The sequence below is a fragment of the Eptatretus burgeri genome, chromosome 2, assembly GCF_056783735.1.
Source record: "Eptatretus burgeri isolate ZD-2024b chromosome 2, Ebu_testis_v1, whole genome shotgun sequence".
NCBI lineage: Eukaryota > Metazoa > Chordata > Myxini > Myxiniformes > Myxinidae > Eptatretus > Eptatretus burgeri.
In genome coordinates, this window is record NC_140962.1 from 63,426,640 (window position 1) to 63,446,639 (window position 20,000).

The following is a 20,000-nucleotide window of genomic DNA, read 5'->3' on the forward strand; positions in this document are numbered from 1 at the left end:
TGCAAGACATGTCCCCTACCTGTCCCAATGAATAAGAAGAAACCCTATACACCCACTGTGATTGTGTCTATTTGGCAAAATATGGAGAAAAGTGATTTTTATTCACTGATATCTTTTATAGACAAGAAACCAATAAACACAACTAGGACAACAAACTGGAGATAAAAATTAAATTTCTTTAATCCACGCTCGAGCTGAAACTGGAACAAAATGAAGAAGAACTTTTTAATCGCTAAAGTCGCTAAAGCCGAGAAATGAACGTGTTTCGTTCATTTCTAGGCTTTACCAATTTCGTATTAAAAATAACTCGATGCACATACATGAAGCAAAAACATGCGTATGGCTTATGTGCATACAGTATATAATACGTCGTGGTTATATACCTGGGATCATTCCAATTGCACTGGGCCAGGGACTAACACTCAGACTTAGGGCCTGAGGCCTGCCGATCTGTGCTGCTTCATACAATGGCAGCACATGATTTTATTGGGGTGGAATCAGGCCAGCTGGCCACCCAATGGGTGTAAAGTAGTGGGGGTGGAGTCACTGTACACGGACCCATGCATAATATGTTACATGTGATATTTTCGAAGTTTAAAAAGGGCATAACTCTGTGAAAGGTAGAAAAATAATGCCAAGAAACTTCAACTTGTTCTATAACTTATCATGAAAAGGCCATGTACCAAGTTTTAGTTTAATATGTTGAAGGATTTGGGGGGAAAAAAAGTCTGAAAAACCACAGGTGGGATGGACAGACAGACAGACGGACGGACAGATGGGGAGCAATCCTAAAACCCATCCGGTGAATCACCCCACCCTCCCAACACCTTCCATTCCCTATTCCCACCCCTTTTTTCCCGATTGCTTTTACTTTACATTCTTCGATTTATAACTTTCTTCAACTGTATGCAGTGAACATGTAATAATAATTTAACATTCCCAAATGTAACAAGAGCGAGAATTGCTTTGCAATTCATGTCCCCGACTGATGTGATGGGGAAAGTGTACATGACTCCCTCTACTAGCGGACATTTTTCTTGTTACCCTCGCCGAAGGAGAGGGTATTGAATTTGGGTCTGTTTGTTTGTTTGTTTGTTTGAACTTTCATGTTTTTCTCTACAACCGCTTGTCAGATTGAGACAATTTTCACCATAGGTACGATTACTCATGTAGAATGTTGTAATGATAATTAATGCATCATATATTGCATTGTGTGGCAGCCATGTTGGAAAAATTTGGACCTCTGCATCTCTGAAACCGCACCAAGGAAAAAATTGAAACTTGGTACATAGCAAGTACTCCACATGGGGAATGAGTGATATATTTTTTAATGACGTCATAAGTGCCTTCGTTAGGACATCATAATTGCATATGTAGTATGCATCTGAACGCTACATCTGAATAGTATGAACATTTTTGAGGGTCATCTCAGGATAAAATGGGCCACAAAAAAAAATTGATGATGTCATCAGTCACGTGATTCAGCAGCCATATTGTTAAAAAAAAAAAAAACATTAAAAAAATCTTCTTCTCTGAAGTGGCTGAACAGATTGAGGCAAAACTTTACACGTTTGACCGCTTATCCATGAGGAAAAAATTGTTCACACATATGACATCATTGGTCACATGGTTTGGCAGCCATATTGGATTTACCCTAAAACTTCTAAAAAAAAATCTTCTCCAGAATGGCTGGACAGATCGAGGGAAAACTTCACACAAATGTTCCCCAAGCCTTGGGTGTTCAAGTTTGTTCAGGAATAATTAATAGGTCACATGGTTTGGTCACTGTATTAATCAATAAAAGTATTAAATAATGTTTTCTCTGGAACTGCTTAATCAATCAATGTGAAACTTCAGAATTATGATCCAGGCGTGATAAGGAATGCAGATTGTAAATTTCAACTTGATCGGATACATGGTCTGGTAGCCAGAATTATTTAATATTTTTGATCTGGGTTCTTTTTTATTATTTTTATTTATTTATTTATTTGTTTTGAATAAGGCTCACTTGGCTGTGCCTGGATGAGTTTGAGGGTAGAGGAGGAGCAGCTGAAATGTGAATCCTATCCAGATTCCTCCTGATTACTTCATCTTTGCTTTTTGCATGTTCAGTCATCCCAGTGTTTCACAGGCAAGGTGGTTCATCAATGTGTGTCATCCCTCGGATAGACATTAAACTAGCCATACCATCTTCCTGCATTAGTTCTTTCATTGGCTGACAGTATGGCCGAGAGGTATGCACACTCATACTCGAAGCTGCCTAGCCTGGGTTGGACTCGACCCAGCTATAAACTGTCATGCTGGTGTTTCACAGGCAAGGTAATTCATGAAGTTGGCGTTGGCTTAGTGGTTAGGGTGGCTGGCTTGGGATCTTTGGGTCATGAGTTTGAACCTCGTTGGCCACTGAATTAACACCAGGTGTGGTTGACTCAGCCTGTCATCCTTCTGAGGTCAGAAAAATGAGTACCAGCTTGCTGGGATGATTGTACCATTTGAGTATCCTACATCGGAGTGGCGAGCCGTCCAGGATTATGCCCAATAGCCCAGAAGACTGCCTTGGCAGCACCAATGCTCTGGACAGAGTGTGGTCCCAATGGATGGAATGGATGGGTTCCTTCTGAAGACTCCAATGCAGGACTGTACCTATTTGGTCTTCCATTTGATTTGAATTGAATTTATTTTAATCCAATTCTGAATTCAATTGAATAATAATATAGAAAACGTAATGGTCAGGGTCAGGTGTTCAGCCAAAGCGGGGTTGCATCCAAGTGGGACGTCTTGGTACCCGGTTATCGCTGCCAGCAGTTTATAAAGTGGCAGTTTTAATTATGTCTCTTAATAATTACGTAACACACCAGTACACAAATACAACACACAACAACAAGCATTTTAAGGCCATTTTCCCTGCTAAATCAGGGGTTATGACCCATGACATGACATGGCGGGCCCCATGACAATCTTCTCCACTTTGCCCTATTTTCTGCATCTCCCATTCTTAATCCCCTTGCCCACATTTCTTCTTCCACCACCTTTAGCCAAGATTTTCTTGGGCTTCCCCGTCCTCCACTTCCTACTACACTCATTTCCAACACTCCTCTCACCCAGTCACATTCATCCTTCCTCAACACATGACCCAAACATCTCAACCTGTTTCTCTTCACAACATCCATCACAGACTCTATTCCCATCATCTTCCGCAAGTCATCATTTGTCTTCCTCTCTCTCAACGATACTCAGCACATCCACCGAACCATTAGCATTTCGACCCTTTCCAGCCTTTGTTGCTGCTCTATGTTCAGTACCCATGTCTCACTCCCATAAATCATTGTACTCCTCACACATGTAGCATACACCTTTCCCTTCAGCTTCAATGACACTCCCCTCTTCGTCAGCACGCCACTCAGTTCCTGAAACTTCTTCCTTGACACCAGTCCACAAATTCCACACAAAATACACCACACAAAACAAGTCCTGGCAAGGGTCTGCAATCTCTGGTTGCTCTTTTTCTTGTTTTCTGTGAATTTTCCTTTCTGCAGAAACTGATGAAGGAGGAAAAAAAAATTAGGATTATCTGAAACAATATCTCATACATGTCATTGTATAGATGATATTTGTGTGGTTAACTACTGTATGATTTTTTTGATAGGCAGCTTCACAAGATTTATCCAGATAGCCTGATTACAAACAGGAGTGGTAATGATTGTACAGGTGCTGCATATCTGGATGTGTTGGTTGGAGTTGGACAGAATGGCTTTAGCACAAAGGTATATCATAAAGTTGATGATATCAGTTTCCCGGTAGTCTTGCACACCTTTCCAGGTAGCAATGTGCCAATTAAAATAGGTTTCCAAAGTCTTTTCATCTCAGCTATTTTGATTTGCAAGAATTTATGCACCAAAGGAAGATTTTGTGGAACGTGCTGAGAAGGTTTTTTTTTTCCATCATGTTAAACAAAGGATATTTGGCTAATTGTTTGAACAGGTCTTGTGAGAATGTCTTTAGACTCCATCATCACCTTTTATTTAAGTTTGGTTGGTTTTCATGAGACCAAGTTCCTATTGCACTGCATTTGATATAATAATAATAATAATGGTCAATTAATTATTTTAGTGAGGTAAATTCTTTAATATTATTTGCCAAACATACACACATGTCCTGTGTGTGCATGTGCGCGTGCGCGTGTGTGTATGTATATATATATATATATATATATATATATATATATATATATATATATATATATATATATATATATATATATATATATATATGTATATATATATATATATACATACATACATACTGTATCCTCCAGAAACTTTTCAGAAGTTTTATGATCGAGCTCTCAGGGAGTTACCACATGCATTCACATTGAACAAATTGAACATTGCTTTTATAGTTTGCATTATAAATGTTAGCTTTGTCACATGCCATGAGTACGTAGTTTCTGAAAAAAAAAAATTCAACTTTCTACAAGAGTTTTAAAACACATTTTGAAATTTGCTGCCAATATCAGTGCAAAAATACAATTAATGGAATGAAATTCCAGAAAAAAACAAACAAATTTTAATCACGGTAAATTGGCAGTTATACATGTAATAATGTCAGAGTCCATTTTAACTTCATGAGTGCAAAGCTAAAATTTGTGAAATCATTTTCTTACCATGGATTTGAGCTTATGCTTTCCACATTCGTGACTGAATGAGAACGAATGTACTCCCAGTACAAGTGGAGTTATTGTTGCAGAGTTTTTGGTGCACACAGCAGCAATGCCTTGGCTCTATTCACCAATAGGAAAATGGCTGATTAAAGCATGTGCCGAACACACTGAGAGCTTAACCACAGCCACACAACTGCTTGTCACCTGCATGGAGTGAAAACCCTCTCACTTCAGAGGCCTAGTAAAGAAATGTGTATCAATGTCTCTGCCAATTTCTTTTCTTCTATGTGCTCGTTTATTTGCTCAGCCTGATGCATTGTGTTGGACACTCACTGACAAATGTACTTTGCTAAATCTGTGCACCATATGGTCTCCTGCTCTAACACAGGCTTAGCATGCTTGTGCAGAGGTCTCATTGAAATTTGTTCACCTGTTCCTCAGATCACCCGCTGATGATGCATCGACAACTTATAAGGTGTCCACATGGGTACAGGAAGGAGAACGCTACCTATTGCACAGGTATACTTTTTCGGGGTTTTGTTTTGTTGTTGTTTGTATGGAGATTGAGGCGTAAGAGGCCAAGACCTCAGCAATGCAGCTGAGAGAAACTGGTGGACGAGGAATGGAGAATTTGGCCAAGAAACTAACAGGCAATATAAAAGTAGGCACATGTGTGAGTGACAAGGGCAAAATAAGGACAAGTTGACAAAGAATATGTGAGTGTACAGGAAAATCTGACAAATAAGGTAATGCGGAATGACATAGGTGAACTGAATCAGAATCAAAAAGAGAATAAAACATTGAGAGTCGCAAAATAATTGATTTCACAAAATAACTAATTGGAAATGGCTTGCCTTCCCAAAGTAGTTGGGCAAAGAATATGACTAAACAGATTCAGAAAGGTGCTTCCGTAATCAAGAGAACATGGAGACCAAAGAATGATTTGTCTTTCCCTTGGTTCTGTTTTTACCCAAAATTATTGACTTGAGAAGACTTGTTTAGATTTTCTTTTCATTGTTTATTAGCTCAGAACATGATTTTAACAGCCCTGCCAAATTAAGTATATACTATAAAAGGAGCCGTGTGTGTCCGAGTGTCCGTGCATGTGTCCGGCTGTCTGTGTGTGCATGCATGCATGCAAGTTCCACCCATTGTTGGACAGTTAACCTGACTCCAACCACACTTTATATACTCTGTGTAGGTCTGATGTTTCATCGGCCTGTTTTGTAAGGCTAGCGCTTTCTGACTCTCTCATGGCTTTATCATAATGAAAATTCAATTTCTAATTTCATTTCTCATCATGCTTCAGACTCTCTTGCAAAAAACGTGAAGAACATCGTGTGGATGTTGATGTATTAAAAGGTAAAACGCATTTTAATCGGCATTTCTGGTTAAACACGATGTGGGGATGGGCAGAGGATGCAGGAAGGTCGAGGGGTTGGGGGGGGAGGGAGAGAAGGAGAAAGAGGGGAGGGCAGGGGGACAGAGTAAGGGGGTGGTGTTGTTTCTTATGCAACCTCGTTGCTGCAGCTTGCATCATTTTCTGGAAGCATGGCTGTGCTGTTGGTGCAGTGCCCCTGTTACCAGTAAGCTGGTACTCATTTTGCCGACCTCAGAAGGATGACAGGCTGAGTCAACCCACCTGATGTTATTTCAATAGGAACATGGGCTTGAACTAAAGACCCTAAGATCATAAGCCAGCCATCTGAACTGTTAATTCAACCCCAGGCTTGGGGACAGAGTGAGGGGAAGGAGAAGGGAATAAGTGAGGGGAGGGAAGGGACAGAGTGAGGGGGGGATGAGTGAGGGGAGGGGGAATGAGTGAGTGAGGGGAAGGAATGGAACAGAGTGAATGGAGGTTGGGGGGACAGAGTTTGAAAGAGGGAGGTGGAGAGAGTGAGGGTTGAGAGAGGGGTAAGGTGGTGGAAGTAGGAGAAGAGAGATTCCACAGGTCCCTGCTTCTGCTGTCCTATTTGCCACAGGATATAGCCTACTCTTTCCTCACCCATTCTTCACTGGAATCTGCTACATTAAAAATAAATCAGATCTACATTTTAAACAGCAGATAAATACTTTGAAAGATACACATGCAGTAAACATTTATACTGTCGTCACCGTACCAGATGATGCAGCCTTCACTCTGTGTGTACTACAGTAATGTGTTCAGAACTACTCTCTGCTTTGATACATTGACCATGCAACACAAGGAAGATTAAAAGTCTCTTTGGCTACAGTACAGGGCTAAAGAAAGATTTTAATATTGATATTTATTGCCTCTAAAACCTCCAAAAAGGTAAAATGTGTTTGTAGCCATGCGTCATGTGCACATTTACAGCAAAGTAATTTACATGTCGTTTGGAAAATCGTGACGATTCACAGGCACACTTTGTCATGCCAAACTAGAAAAAGAGACCACTTCCTGTGTGTACTACAGTGCTGTATTGAGGTGTCTACTGTGCTACACATCTACAAAAGTCATATTTAACCATTTTTCTCTACAAATTGTTCCACTTTGATCCATCAACCACGTATCAGAGGTCGGATTAAGTGTACCTTTCTGGCCTCAAATTAGCACTGACATAACTAAATATTGTTGCCTGTAAATTTAATAACTCCAATATAGTAGGATGTGAGTGTTGGATCGATTGTCTTATGGCATGCATGCACAATCATCAATATTAATTTGTTGCTCTGATCATGATGTAATACATGCTATTCAATGCATGTGCCTCATTCTATGCTGAATATCAAGGGAAAAGCAACACGTGGTAGTGCTATTTTGTCATGTCAGAATTGCATGTGTAAGTTTACTCAGCCAAAATGTAATAAAATGTACCTATTCTGGTTCACAATTCCAGACCCGTGGGGACCAACACATGTCTCATAATCATCCTTATCAGTGCCAGTCGATGCATTGAAATCCCCCAAGACTAGGGGAGTATCTCGTCTGGGGCACTGATCAACCACAGACTTGAGAGTGGCATAGAATGATTCCTTCACGGTGAGATCACTCGCCTCAGTCGGAGCATATACAGAGACCAGGGAAATGACACCGAAGGAGTGATGAATCCTGAGTCTCATAATACGCTCAATGAATGGTGTTACCTCAATTATCAGTGGAGTCAGCTTATTGGAAGCAGCTACAGCAACTCCTTGGGCATGGTAACCATCAGAGTGACCAGAATAATAGTAGGTGTAACAACCTGCCATGATCTCACCACTATCCGGTCTCCGAACCTCAGAGTGCTGCAATACCGATGTTCAAATGCTTGAGCTCAGATGACAACAGAGATAGGAGATCATCCTCTCATGGATAGGACAATCGAGGCACCCACCCAAAGGGACGCCTCAGGTTAACCCAAGGAGACTGCCATCTGGTGGACGACACCTCAGCACAACTGTGCCACACATCACCTCAATCTGACCCAGGTAGTTTACCACATGCTTTTCCTCCTACCATCAAGGAATTGGGACCCCAAAGGCTTTGTCCCAATCCTGTCATCCAGTGAGCTGTCCTGCAAAGGGTAGCAGTACAGGAATCGCATGGAGTGGGTTTTCAGTTTTCTTTGCATTTGTCGGTTTTATGGAATGAAGTGTTTTACGGTGGCAGGAGTGCAAATCCTGCCACCAACCTCCTAAAAAAAGTAACCCAACTGCAAGAGGACATCTGCAGACACAGTTGGGGACTAGATATGAATGGCTGTTGGCTGACAAGGAGCTCCTCCACCCTTTGATGGGTAATGTACGAGTCCAAATATATAAAAATGAAAAGCACGGTCAGTCCGTCCAGCCGTCTGGCCGTGAGTCAGTCATTCAGTCCGTGATGACTATATGCCGAATAATCACATCCTGTTTTGAATGTTGGTGTAGACGACGCAAAAGTTTATAAATTACATCCTATGGAAATGTTCCTTTCACAGTGAAGCTGTGTGACTATATGTCTATTAATTACGTACTGTTTGAAAGTCAATTGCACCCTGACTTCACACATACATCTATTAATTACGTACTATTAGAATGTACGTTTTGTGGCTTCAGACTGCTGAGTCCCTTGAAGACCCTGATGACTCAAAAATTCTCCAAGGAGCCAAAAGACCCAAATGTCCCCAAAAATCCCAAAGACCCAGGGGATCCAAAAGACCCAGAGAACTACAAAGACATCGAGGACGCAAAAGACCCCGAAGACCGTTCGTCCATCTTGAACCTTAACACCATTTAGACCCCTTTCACCCTTCAGACAGATTAGCCAGCTTAGACGCTTGACTATTTAGAGACCACTTGGATTTTTTTTTATATCTTTCCCAGTAAATGTTAATGCGTGTCATTGTGTCAGTGTGTCTCCGCAATAACTCCAAAACTATAAAACCAAGCAGCCTGAAACTTTACATGCAAACTATGAAAACCCCGAGGAAGTGCAAGGGTGAAAATTATGTGTTTGGGTTAAATAAACCACCCCTTTTGAAAATAATTAACGCCCTGATTTAATTAAATCTTTCATCGAGCGATCCTCATCCACCTCGCTCTCTGGGGTCTTAAGGCGTTTCCTGGGTAACCTCGCTGGGGGGTCCGAAGCTGCCATGCTTTTTTTTTAGCCTGCTCAACCCTGCCTTGACTTGGAACAGGCTGCAACGATTTCTTAACGATAAAGTTTTTTGTTTTTCACTTTCCTCACTCATATTATACAACGACTGTTTATCATAGCAACAAGTCGCTGTATGCATCACTTTTGTCAGTACTATAGTTTTCAAAATTGGAGCTTGGAGCAATTTCATACATTATATGATCCAATTTTCCACGATCTACTGTCACGGTCTCATTGAAGTATATCATCGAAATATTATTTCGGTTTTGAGAATTGGATATCTTCCGGACTAAATATGTGGCAAAATCTGTTGTGAAATCTGATAATTTAAAGAAATAACAAGTCCTTTAACTAAGCCAATGTACCAAATTACTTTAAGCAAGCAAGGATAGGTTCCCTCCTTCTCCACAGATGCACAAGAAAATGTGAAATTTCCAAAGCATAAAACTTATCTTTTTGTACTGGTTGGATAATTATATTGAGTGAACAAAAAATTTCGGTATGTGCCAAAATTAACTCGCTTCATTGAGTCAAATGACTTAATGTATTCCCTGCCTGATCTTGCACCCCATCTCCCAGAGGGACTGCCGATCCACAGCGTCTGCCAAATCTGTGTCTATATTTTTAGAGGTTCTGCAAGGTGCTGTGCTGGGAATCAAAGCAAATCTGGTTTAAAAAAAAAAAACGTTATAACGTTTGCGCGGACCCCGAACCGATGTACCACATGATGAGTGCACAGACGAGCAGGCAAGATGGTGGGCGATTGAACTTTGCGATGTCTCCAGGGTTGTTCTGCATTAAGCAGAAACTCTTTTGTGGATAAGTCATTATTTGGACAAATTCATTTTATTTCATTAACAACTGCGTGCGCGGTGAAGACCGGCTTTAAAGTTAAAGGGATCCGATATGACATGCAGTGACAGCCTGGCCAACTGTTCCTGATCAACCTTTTAATTGGAGCACTTACATTAGTGCTTCAGCCACTTGCTGAAAGCCATACAGTCGATAGCTGAACTGCACAATATTCTCTGAGTGAATCGTTCACTCACTGTGGATGCTTTTCCATGCCACGTCATTCAGAGCGAGTGGTTTGTGCTCCTTCACCCTGAGCGAGTGGATCGTGCTCCATCACCCTGAGCGAGTGATTCGTGCTCAGTCACCCTTAGCGAGTGGTTTGTGCTCCGTCACCTTGGGCCAGTGGTTCGTGCTCAGTCACCCAGAGGGAGTGGTTTGTGCTCCGTCACCCTGAGTGAGTGATTCATGCTCAGTCACCCTTAGCGAGTGGTTTGTGCTCCGTCACCTTGGGCCAGTGGTTCGTGCTCAGTCACCCAGAGGGAGTGGTTTGTGCTCCGTCACCCTAAGTGAGTGATTCATGCTCAGTCACCCTGAGCAAGTGGATCGTGCTCCATCACCCTGAGCGAGTGATTCGTGCTCAGTCACCAGAAGCGAGTGGTTTGTGCTCTGTCACGCTGAGCAAGTGGTTTGTGCTCTGTCACCCTGAGCGAGTAGTTTGTGCTCTGTTACCCTGAGTGAGTGGTTCGTGCTCCATCACCCTGGGCCAGTGGTTTATGCTCCTCACCCTGAGCGAGTGGTTCGTGCTCCATCACCCTGAGTGTTTGGTTTGTGCTCCATCACCCTGAGCGAGTGGTTCGTGCTCCGTCAACCTGAGCGAGTGGTTCATGCTCCATCACCCTGAGTGAGTTGTTGTGAAATAGCACCCAATTTCCCAGCTGCTTGCCATATTGACGTGTTTTCTAAATTACCGAGGCAAATTCTTTTTTGCACCCGTCACACGCAGCTGTTTATGAAGATTAATGTTTGTGAACATATCCCTGAAAAGTCGATATATATATATATATATATATATATATATATATATATATATATATATATATATATATATATATATATATATATATATATATATATATATATATGCAATGTCGTTTTTCGGTGAAAGCTATTCATGGTTTTTATGTTGTTGCCATTATCAGCCAAGTGTGTGTGTGTGTGTGTGTGTGTGTGTGTGTGTGTGTGTGTGTGTGTGTGTGTGTGTGTGTGTGTGCGTTGTTCATAAAGCATATCTCTCTCTCTCTCTCTCTCTCTCTCTCTCTCTCTCTCTCTCTCTCTCTCTCTCTCTCTCTCTCTCTCTCTCTCTCTCTCTCTCTTTCTCTCTCTCTCTCTCTCTCTCTCTCTCTCTCTCTCTCTCTCTCCATCTCTCTCCCTCTCTCTCCATGTCTCTCCATCTCTCTCCATCTCTCTCCCTCTCTCTCCATCTCTCTCCATCTCTCTCCAGCTCTCTCTCCATCTCTCTCCCTCTCTCTCTCGCTCTCTCTCTCGCTCTCTCTCTCTCTCTCTCTCTCGCTCTCTCTCTCGCTCTCTCTCTCGCTCTCTCTCTCGCTCTCTCTCTCGCTCTCTCTCTCGCTCTCTCTCTCGCTCTCTCTCTCGCTCTCTCTCTCGCTCTCTCTCTCGCTCTCTCTCTCGCTCTCTCTCTCGCTCTCTCTCTCTCTCTCTCTCTCTCTCTCTCTCTCTCTCTCTCTCTCTCTCTCTCTCTCTCTCTCTCTCTCTCTCTCTCTCTCTGTCTCTGTCTCTGTCTCTGTCTCTGTCTCTGTCTCTGGACATATCCAGACACTGTTTGCGTCTGGGCGGTGTTTATGTCTGGATGTTTATGTCTGCATCACAGTTGGGATGGTGTTCTTTGGTTGATGTGCTGTGTTGGGTTTGTACCAAACATAAAGTTTTGCATCTTGGCCAAATTTCCATCTTGGTTTCCACAGACCATAAAACTTTTTGCAACATGGCTTCAGAATCTCTGGAGCATGTTTTTTGCATACCTCAAATGGGACTCAAGGTGGGCTTTTTTGAGTCATGGCTTCCTTCTTGCCACTCTACCATACAGGCCAGAGTTGTGGAGTGCTTGGGATATTGTTGTCACATGCACACAGTCAGTAGTCTTTGCTATAAAGGCCTGTAGCTCTTTCAAAGTTGCCATTGGCTTCTTGTTGGCCTCTCTGATCAGTATCCTCCTTGCTTGGTCATCCACTTTAGAGGAATGGCCTGATCTTGGCAGAGTCTTGTTGATGCCATATGCCTTCCACTTCTTAATGATTGTCTTGGCTGTGCTCCAAGGGATATTCAAAGCCTTTGAAATATTTTTATATCTATCCCTGATCTGTGTCTTTCCACAACTTTATCCTGGAGGTATTTTGAAAGCAAAATGGTGCTCATAGTTGAGTCTTTGCTGTAAAATGCACAACCCAGCAGAGGGGACCTTCAGGAACAGCTGAATTTATGCAGAAATAATCAGAATCAGTACAATTTAACACATGTGGAGGCCAATTAACTTGTTGTGTGAGTTTCAAGGTGATTGGTTACACCTTAGCTCATTTACAATTGCTTTTATAAGGGGGGTGGACACTTACCCAACCAAGATATTCTAGTTTTGTAGTTTTTTTATTAATTTTCTGAAATTTGTGGAATTTGTTTTTCACTTGGAAGTTATGGGTTGCGATGTGTAAATAAAGGCGGAAAAGGTCTGATTTAATGCAATTTAATTCCAGGCTATAGGGCAACAAAAGGTGAAAAATTTGAAAGGGGTGTAGACTTTCTGTAGGCACTGTATAAAAAAGTATAGTTTTTAGATTTTATACTAAGATTTCACTTTAATGTTTTTCAGCAGAATAGACAGTGACCAGTGGTCATAGCTTGAGAATGAAGAAGAGGAAAGTTATGATAGGACCTGTGGTCATAGCTTGAGAATGAAGAAGAGGAAAGTTATGATAGTACCAACGGTCATAGCTTGAGAATGAAGAAGAAGAAAGTTATGATAGTACCAGCGGTCATAGCTTGAGAATGAAGAAGAGGAAAGTTATGATAGTACCAGCGGTCATAGCTTGAGAATGAAGAAGAGGAGAGTTATGATAGTACCAGCGGTCATAGCTTGAGAATGAAGAAGAGGAGAGTTATGACGACACGCACACACGCACACGCACACGCACACACACACGCACACACACACGCACACACACACACACACACGCACACACACACACACACACACACACACCGGTGCAGTTGGTAAAACAATGGTGCTGAGAGAGTAATCCACTTTACTATATGTACCACTTTCAATTGACAAACTGTATTTTTTGCCATTCCTTCTTTCTCGTCTGTAATTTTTTTTTGTATTCTGGCATTTAAATTGATATTACAAAAACTTATCTTGAGTAATTCTGGAAAATTACTTAAGAGAATAACATTCCACTGTTTTTTATGGGTGAAAAAAGTTATCAAATATATTTTCAAGTTATTAACTGTAATGTAATATGTGAGAAGTCATTCTCTCTTCAGTGCTCTGCCCGAGAGCAGGTTCTACACCACAGAATCCGTTCAATAGCAAGTATTACACCAGATGATTTGCCATTGCCTTCTTCGCAGTAGTCAGAGCTGTAATTTGTAATTTGGCTATGATGCTGACAATCACTTATTTGTAAAAGACTTCTTGGGTTATTTGAGCCTGGTGTTGGCGCAGTGGTTAGGGCAGTGGCTTGGGATCCAAAAGGTCCTGAGTTCAAGCCCCGTTGGGCCACTGAATTAATACACCAGGGGATTGACCTCAGCCTGTCATCCTTCCGAGGTCGGTGAAGTGAGTACCAGTGTACTGGGCCGGTGTATACCCCGGTTAAAATAGGTGTACCATATCCCTGTGTCGTAAGAGGCGACCAGGATTGCATCAGGAAGGGCATCCGGTGTAAAACATGTGCCAAATCACTATGCGGATCATACGGATGATCCGCTTTGGCGACCCTTACGGGAGCAGCTGAAAGAAAAAGAAGAAGAGAGAAGATCTTGTGTTATTTGATGTTAAGCAACAACCGCTATTTGCAGAACGAGCCCCAGATTATTATCCCATTCCAGCAGACAAGGCACTCATTGATGCAATGCCCTGCATGTGAAAGACCAGGGTGACATTTTATTGTCACTTTGGAAAGTAAACCCAGCAAAAACAGTTAAAAGGTGACTGTGTTACCTCTGAACTATGCTGCTCGCCGAATAGGTCACGATTTGATTTCTAAAAACAAATCTTTCCAGTAAACACGCAACAATATACCGTTTGAAAAATATGCAAGTATACTCATCACAAAAAAAATTAAACAAATTTTTTGAGGCTTCTATTCTTTTAGTGCCTTCCAAGAGCCTAAGACAATGTAAGCAAAAACGGAGGATCAGCACTATCTGTACACTCCATGAACAATCATGATGTCAATGGCAAGCAAAGTTAAGTTGCTTTTCAAGGCAAATCATCTCGGAGTATGAGGAAAACTCTTTGCATCTACCAATTAAATGTGGAAAGTATGTCATGAGCAAAATGTGACTACATATCAAAAACTGCTGAAGACCTTGATGTTGATGTTCTTGTTCTTCAAGAGACGCACGATAAGGATGACTCCAATGCCTCCAAGCTCCGCATATATGGTTTCAAACTCATTGCAGCAGTGCACCATGTGAAGTATGGAATATTGCAACCTACTTACGACACAACCAGACTGAGTTTTATATCCTTCAATAATGTACTGCCAATAATGTATTCATAGCCACTGTGAAAGTTGGGGGCATAACAATCATCAACGTGTACAAACCATCTCAAGTAAAGTGGTCCCTTCTAGCACTACCCATTACTGCTCATGCTGAAGTTCATGCTGGTGACTTCAAGAGCCATCATACCTCTTGGGGATATACTTCAGTTGATGAGGCAAGTGAACAACTGGTGGCTTGGGCCTTCACTGGTGATTGCTATATCCTGAATGATGTCAAGCAAGCAGGCACTTTCCATTCACCTATATGGAGGAAGAACTACAATCCAGACCTCTGTTTTGTCTCCAGGGTACGGTAATGGATGCCCTCTTGCTGCATCCCGTAAGATCCTTCCACACTTTCCACCCTGGCAACATCGACCAGCATCATCCACATTGGAATAGAGGTTCCCCAGATTACATCCAAACCTCAGGCCCACTGGAATTTTCAGAAATCCAACTGGGAGGCTTTCACAACAGAAGTTGAGGAGCAGATCTCCAGCCTCAACCCTGTCCTGAAGACGGATAGCAAGTTCTGCAATATCCTGATAGATGCAGCCAAAAACAACATCCCACATGGCCAACTCCTCCAATAGTATGAAACTTCTGGGAATCCAGATGTTGCATCTGAGCTCTTGGAATCTCTGGACATGGCCAGATGACAAAGATGGCAGGAGACTGCTGAGGAGCTTAATTTCACTCATGCAAGTTGAAAGGCATGGAACCTACTATGGCATCTTGGAGCTGCTTCACCTGCTCAAAATTAACCTCCCAAAGTACCAGATAATGCTGTGGAATCTTGGCTGCTCCTCAACTCTAAAGTTGCCTCAACTAAGAGGAACTTTCCAAGACCATTTCTTCATCTCTTCCTACATACCTGCTTTCTTTCCCCTACACCAGGGCTGACATTGACACTGGCCTTTCCTCCACCAACGGAAGGAAAGCAGCAGGAATTTATGGCATTTATCCAGAATTCTTGAGAACTTCGGATCTCATAGACATGATTGGTTGGCTTTTCTTTTCACTTACATTCATGAAACTGTAGTTATACCATCAACCTGGAGAGAGGCTAGTCAATGCCGTCCTTAAGTCAGGGAAACCTGCTGCTGACCCATTTGATATTTGTCCATATCCCTGCTATCTATGACATACAAGTTGTTTAAGTATGTCCTTCTGGCTGGTGGAGCCCAACCTTCCCAAGGCACAAACTGGCTTCAGACCTTGTCGGAGCATTGTGGATCAAGTACTAACACATACCACCCACATTGAGGCTGGTTACCAATGCCTGCCCAAGACACTTGTTGCATTAATTTGCCTTTTATTATCGTATGATATGGAATGGTGACGTGGTCTTATGCTGAATGCTGCTAGACTTTCCCAGTGCCATGCGACAATGCATTTCCTTTCTTCTATGCTTAGCAATCAAAGATATACGGTTTATCTCAGAGAGCAAACAAGCACCATAAGGACTGAATGATGGTCCTTCCCAATGGTTTACTCCTCCAGAAAGTTTGCCGATTCAGATGATCTTACCCTTGCTACCCAAGCAACCAACCTGAAAAATCTGAAAACCCACTCTGTGGGAGTACCTCCTGTGCAGCTTCCCTTCGCAGGGCAGCTCACCGGATGACGGGATTGGGGCAAAGCCTTCGGGACCCCCAATCTTTGATGATAGGAGGGAAACCACGGGGTAACATCCCTGGGTCAGATTGCGGGAGAGTGTGTCGGAGTGGTGCTGAGGTGTCGTCCACCAGACGGCAGTCTCCTTGGGTTAACCTGAGGCGGTCCCTTCGGGTGGGTGCCTGGAATGTCCTATCCCTAAGAGAAGATGATCATCTGTCTCTGTTATCATCTGAGCTCAAGTGTTTGGACATCGGGATTGCAGCTCTCTCTGAGGTTCGGAGACCGGATTGCGGTGAGATAATGGTGGGTGGTTACACCTACTATTGGTCTGGTCGCTCTGATGGTTACCATACCCAAGGAGTTGCTGTAGCTGTGTCCAATAAGCTGACCTCAATGATAATTGAGGTAACACCGCTCAACGAGCTTATTATGAGGTTAAGGATTCGCCACTCCTTAGGTGTCATTTCCCTGGTCTCTGTTTATGCTCCGACTGAGGCGAGTGATCTCACCATGAAGGATGCGTTCTACGCCACACTCGAGTCTGTGGTTGATCAGTGCCCCAGACGAGATACACTTCTAGTCTTGGGGGATTTCAATGCATCGACTGGAACTGATAGGGATGGTTATGAGGTGTGTCTTGGTCCCCATGGGTCAGGAACTATGAACCAGAATAGCACTAAGTTCCTTGACTTTGCAAGAAGTCATGGACTTAGGGTGACTGGTTCATGGTTTCAGCGCCCACAAGCTCATCGCTGGACTTGGTATTCCAACGCTGGCGGTGTGGCAAAGGAGATTGACCATGTCCTCATTGACGGTCGTTGGAGGATGATCCAGAACTGCAGGGTCTACCGGAGTGCTCATTTCCTCAATACTGACCACAGGCTTGTTGTAGCAACTCTAAAGCTGCACCTTAAATCCTGGAGAATGGTACCATCCCAGCCTAGGCTGGATGTTGCCAAGCTCAGGGATGAGAGAGTAGCTGAGGAGTTTGCGAACAGGCTGAGTGGACACTTGGGGGGTCTGGGTGCTTTGGGGGGGTCCTGAAGAGTTGTGGAGCGCCTTCAAGACCACCGTCCTTGATGTTGCCGGTGGATGCCTTGGAGCTCACCACTGGGCAAAGAAGAATTTTGTCTCTCAAGGGACACTGGATACCATTGACCAGAGTCGCAGGGCCAGGCTGAATGGCAGAGCTGAGCTGTTCAGGGAGCTGAGGCGTAAAACTGTACGTGCACTGAGGGTGGACAAGGAGGCCTATGTGCGAGGAATCTGTGAGGGGGTAGAGCATCACCTGTGGACAGGTAATTCTCGTCCCGCTTACAGGGGAATTCGCGCATTACGTTCATCCAAGCCCATCCCTCAGAGCACTGCAGTTCGAGCAGAGAGTGGTAAGCTCTTGACAGAGGAGTCTGAAGTGAAGGCCCGCTGGACCGGTTACTTTGAGCGGTTGTACCAGGCTGATCCCCCAGCTGTCGAGTTGGACGTCAAGGGTGTTACAATCCCTGTTGCTGACCCTCGAATCAACTGTGGTCCACCTTTGCTTGTGGAAGCATGGGCTGCGGTGAACCAGTTGAAATGGGGCAAAGCTCCAGGGATCTGTGGCATCCATGCCGAACTTCTCAAGGCTGGTGGAAATGCTGCACTCGTGTCATTGCATGCAGTTTTGTGCTCTGCCTGGAACACAGGCATCATCCCAACTGACTGGAAGAGGGGCCTTGTTGTCCCTCTCTGGAAAGGGAAGGGTGATCGCCAAGACTGCAACAACTACCGAGGGGTGACGCTGCTCTCAGTGCCGGGCAAGGTCTTTGCTCGGATAATTCTTGATAGGGTTCGCCACCATCTGCTTGAGCACCAGCGTCCAGAGCAGTCAGGCTTTACACCAAAGAGGTCAACGATTGACCGTATCCTTGCACTTCGTGTCCTCACCGAACGCAGACGAGAGTTTCGGCAGGGGCTGCTTGCAGCCTATGTTGATCTCTGTAAAGCGTTCGATTCAGTGAATCGGGATGTCCTCTGGAGGATTCTTGGTCTTCGTGGGGTGCCACCAAAACTGATCGATCTGATGTCTGAACTCTACTCTGGTACTGAGAGTGCTGTAAAGTGTGGTGGTCCCATCTCTGACTTATTTCCAGTTGTAACTGGAGTTCGTCAGGGATGTGTACTTGCCCCCACACTTTTCAGCACTTGTATGGACTGGATTCTAGGGAGGATGTCGGAGAGATCAAGCTTCGGTGCATCGTTTGGGAATGTCAAGATCTCGGACCTTGATTTTGCAGATGATGCAGTCATCTTTGTGGAGACTTTAGACATCCTCTTGGGGGCCCTCGAGGTGCTGAATGAGGAGTCGGAGCCGTTGGGATTACGGGTGTCTTGGGTCAAAACTAAGATCCAGGCTTTCGGTGACATCTTGGATGCTGCTGTCCTGTCTGTGTCTGTTTGTGGTGAGGATGTTGAGGTCGTGGAGAGATTCACTTACCTTGGCAGTGATATTCATGTCTCTGCTGGCTGCGAGTCAGAGGTCAACAGACGTCTGGGTCGGGCCTGGGGAGTCATGGATTCACTGGATCATGGGGTGTAGCGCTGCCGGTACCTGTGCGGGAGGATGAAAGTCCGAGTCTTCAGGTCCTTGGTACTTCCAGTCTTGCTCTATGGGTGCGAGACTTGGACTCTGACCAAGGATCTGAGACGGAGACTTAATTCCTTTGGTACCAGGTCTCTTTGGAGAATCCTTGGCTATCGCTGGTCAGATTTTGTGTCCAACGAGCGGTTGCTGAGAGAGACTCGGATGAGATTTGTTACCTGCATAGTCCGTGAGTGTCAGTTGCGGCTGTATGGACATGTGGCTCGTTTTCCTGACACTGATCCTGCTCATCAGATTCTCTCAGCGAGGGAGTCTCATGAGTGGAGGAGGCCAGTGGGCCGACCACGTGCCTCATGGTTGCAACAGGTTGACCATCATCTCAAGGAGATAGGGATGGGCCTGGCATCTGCCTGGGGGATGGCCAGACAGAGGCCCCTGGAGTACCGGCGGAAAGTGGACGCAGCGACGCGCTGTTCTGGCACATGCTCCCATACCTGACCTGACCTGAATCAACCTTGAAGTGTCAGTCGTAACCTATCCCAGGACTTAAAGGTAATGGAGCAATACTTCATCTAATGGCACCTCCACACAAAACCAACTATGACCACAATTACCACATTCTATCTCAGCAACCAACTGGTTAACAATAAACTCAAGCTTTCCTTTTGCAGCAAACCAGTCAAGAATGAACCGTTCGCTGAGTACCTTGGAGTCACCCTTGATCGCAGCCTCAGGTTCCATGAACACCTAAAATGGGTCACAGAAAATATCAAGACCAGGGTAAACATTATCTGGAAAAAATTGGGTATCAGCTGGGGATCAAAATCTGCTCTTCACACGGCTAGCCTTGCTTTTGTGTACACTGCAGTGGAATGCTCTTTTTTTCCTGTTTGGGCAGAGAGCAGCCACACAGAACATATGGACACTGTCCTTAAAGCACTGATACAGATAATCAGTGGTACACTGAAATCAACACCCATTCAG

The 20,000-nt window shown here is 43.8% G+C and overlaps 1 protein-coding gene across 4 annotated transcripts in view; it reads left to right on the top strand.

Moving 5' to 3' along the window:
- The window catches only part of LOC147032174 (latent-transforming growth factor beta-binding protein 1-like), a 293,202-nt gene that overhangs the window by 70,087 nt on the left and 203,115 nt on the right, over positions 1 to 20,000 (top strand). For all 4 annotated transcript variants that reach the window (XM_085869539.1, XM_085869540.1, XM_085869541.1 and 1 more), the window contains exon 9: positions 5,102 to 5,179. In XM_085869539.1, coding sequence (XP_085725665.1) covers positions 5,102 to 5,179 — 78 coding nt within the window. The remainder of the gene's footprint in view (positions 1 to 5,101; positions 5,180 to 20,000) is intronic.